This window comes from Ictalurus punctatus, chromosome 12, assembly GCF_001660625.3.
Source record: "Ictalurus punctatus breed USDA103 chromosome 12, Coco_2.0, whole genome shotgun sequence".
NCBI lineage: Eukaryota > Metazoa > Chordata > Actinopteri > Siluriformes > Ictaluridae > Ictalurus > Ictalurus punctatus.
The window spans coordinates 30111211-30113710 of NC_030427.2; the positions used below are offsets into that span (position 1 = coordinate 30111211).

Below are 2500 nucleotides of genomic sequence, written 5' to 3' on the forward strand. Positions count from 1 at the left end.
TCCAGACTGGAGTTCCTGTTACACCACGCTATGTTTTATTCCTCTTACACTGCAGACAACTGCAGCGGCGTCGTTTGTACTCATTAATGGATGACAGGACCATACGTTTTTATCTGTTTAGAGTTACCTGGAACCTGGCGGAACAGTCAAGGAACAAGCTAGCTCCTGATCTCATGGGGACTGTTTTCCCTCATGGAGCATTAATCGAGAAATCCGAAAGCACAACATCCCCCATGATCGTCAGACTTACAGCTCTGACTGCTGTAAAGCGCTGACACTGGAGACTCCTTCCATGAAGCTGCCCCTGGTTTTGAAGGCAGTAGTACCGTCACCTACCCCAGGAGGGGAAGATGCAGCTTGGTGCATCAAGCAGTTCGAATGTGAGGACAGTGCTGGAGAGTTGGAGCAGCTGGAGGGAGGCGTTCTGTCTAAACCTTCAGTAAATACACTGACTGAACTGTAGGAAGTGTGTGTGTGTGTGTGTGTGAGTGTGTGTGTGTGTGTGTGTGTGTGTTTCTCACCATGCTGTTTGGAGAAGATCTTCTTTTGCCTCTGGAGTCGGGGGCCTCTCTCTATTACGGGGTTAAAGAACGTGACCTGAACACACACACACACACACCAAGAGTTAACCAGTGACTGTATCCAAGTGAGCAGGAAATCAAGCTGTGACTCCAGCTGTATACCGTGTGTGTGTGTGTGTGTGTGTGTGTGTGTGTACCTCAGCTAGCAGTAAGCCCTGTGGCTCCAGCTCTAGGTGTATCCTGTGTCTCTCATTGTCCAGAAAATCCTCCAGTTTGAGGTACTTGAGCGCGCAGAGAGAACGATAATCTCTCCAGTACACTGCAATCTCCATCTCCCTGGACTGCGACACACACACACACACGCACACACACACACATAATGATACACAAACACACAAATGCTTCCAACAGCAAAACACTCAATCGAACGTAAATGGGTAAACACACACTAATTAGCACAAACACACACACACACACACACACACACACACACACACACACCCTCTCCAGTTCGATAGTGAAGCTCTGGTCCCAGGCCTGGTCTCCCACCGTCCTCCAGCTCGTCTGACCCACCACGGTGTTCTCCAGCTTTAACACTGCACTCACCTCGGCTGAAAACACACACACACACACACACACAATCAGTACACATCTACACAATTACACACGCGAGACACACTAAAGCACTGCTCAGACTCCTGATGATTTTTATATACCGCCTGCCGAGTTAAATTACTGCGTACATGTGGTGAATTTCGTATCCCGATGCTGATCAGCACCACGGCCAGCGACTCCGGACACAACTTACACATCTTACACACCTTACACCCCTCAAACATGCACCGTGGGCGGAGCCAGATTCAGTGTCGCCTGGCTGCAGAGCGACGATTGCCTCATAGTAAAAAAGCCTTCGCTAATAATTAGGGGTGTAAGGATAAACAGGATTCAAATCCGATTCAGACGCGATACGCTGTCGTGGACGTACGATGCGTTTTCGCTACAACTAAAACATAAGTATTGCCCGAACGTGTGCCGTTCCCTTTTGGATTGAAAGCACTGAAACTAAAGCTGTGCGTTTAAAATGGAGCAAGAAACGAAACACGGCTTATTATACGTTACTCAATTCTGGCCAAGAGAGCGTAGGAGTGCAGGGTTGCCAGGTCTCAGAAAAAGTTCCACTCCGACAACTAGCACAGAAAATCAGGAAGTCGCGTTTTCTTCTTCTTTTTGAGTTGGAGAAACAAGCTCACAGGGGTGCGCACACATTTCTGATTTGTTGTTTCAATACTAGCTCAAAAAAATACAAATAAAAAATCAACCCTGGCAACCCAGCCAAGGTGACTCATAAATCGGCCGTGTGTGCGTTCTGCTTCTGCTTTGAATTATAATCTTTAGTATGCAGAGAATTTGACCTATCAAATTGTGAGAGAGTCACACACACACACACACACACACACACACACACACACACAAACACACACACACAGGCTTACAGGAAAGCTCCTCAGTCTTGCTGGGCATTTTGAGGCTCAGGCTGCTGAGTTTGAAGGATCGCCCGTCACCGGGGCTGAAATTCGGCAACACCACGGCTGAGCTCCTGTTGCGACCAGGGACCATGTCCAGCAGACCTACACACCCCAACAAGTGCACCTGCAGACTGCCTAACTCACACACACACACACACACACACACACAAAAACACATATATATACACATAAGGAGAAGATATACAGATAAGTGTGTGTGTATGAAGGAATGAGAAGATTGAGAAACTGAGTGTGGGGGATACTCACGTGTGTGTGTGTGTTTGTGTGTGTGTATGTGTGTGTGTATATGTGTGTGTGTGTGTGTGTTTGTGTATGTGTGTGTTTGTGTATGCGTGTGTGTTTGTTTGTGTGTGTATGTGTCTGTGTGTGTGTATACCTGTGAGTGGGGATGGTTTGCTGAGCGTGCTGTACTGGTTGTGTACGTAGGGGGTG

At 47.7% G+C, this 2500-nt stretch overlaps 1 protein-coding gene across 2 annotated transcripts in view; it reads right to left on the reverse strand.

Moving 5' to 3' along the window:
- Window positions 1-2500, reverse strand: part of pkn1b (protein kinase N1b) — a 41968-nt gene that overhangs the window by 15512 nt on the left and 23956 nt on the right. For both annotated transcript variants that reach the window (XM_053684735.1, XM_053684734.1), the window contains 5 exons: window positions 2445-2500; window positions 2015-2182; window positions 1023-1132; window positions 719-862; window positions 522-597 (listed from right to left, as the gene is read on the reverse strand). The exon at window positions 2445-2500 is cut by the window's right edge and continues 158 nt beyond it. In XM_053684735.1, coding sequence (XP_053540710.1) covers window positions 522-597; window positions 719-862; window positions 1023-1132; window positions 2015-2182; window positions 2445-2500 — 554 coding nt within the window. The remainder of the gene's footprint in view (window positions 1-521; window positions 598-718; window positions 863-1022; window positions 1133-2014; window positions 2183-2444) is intronic.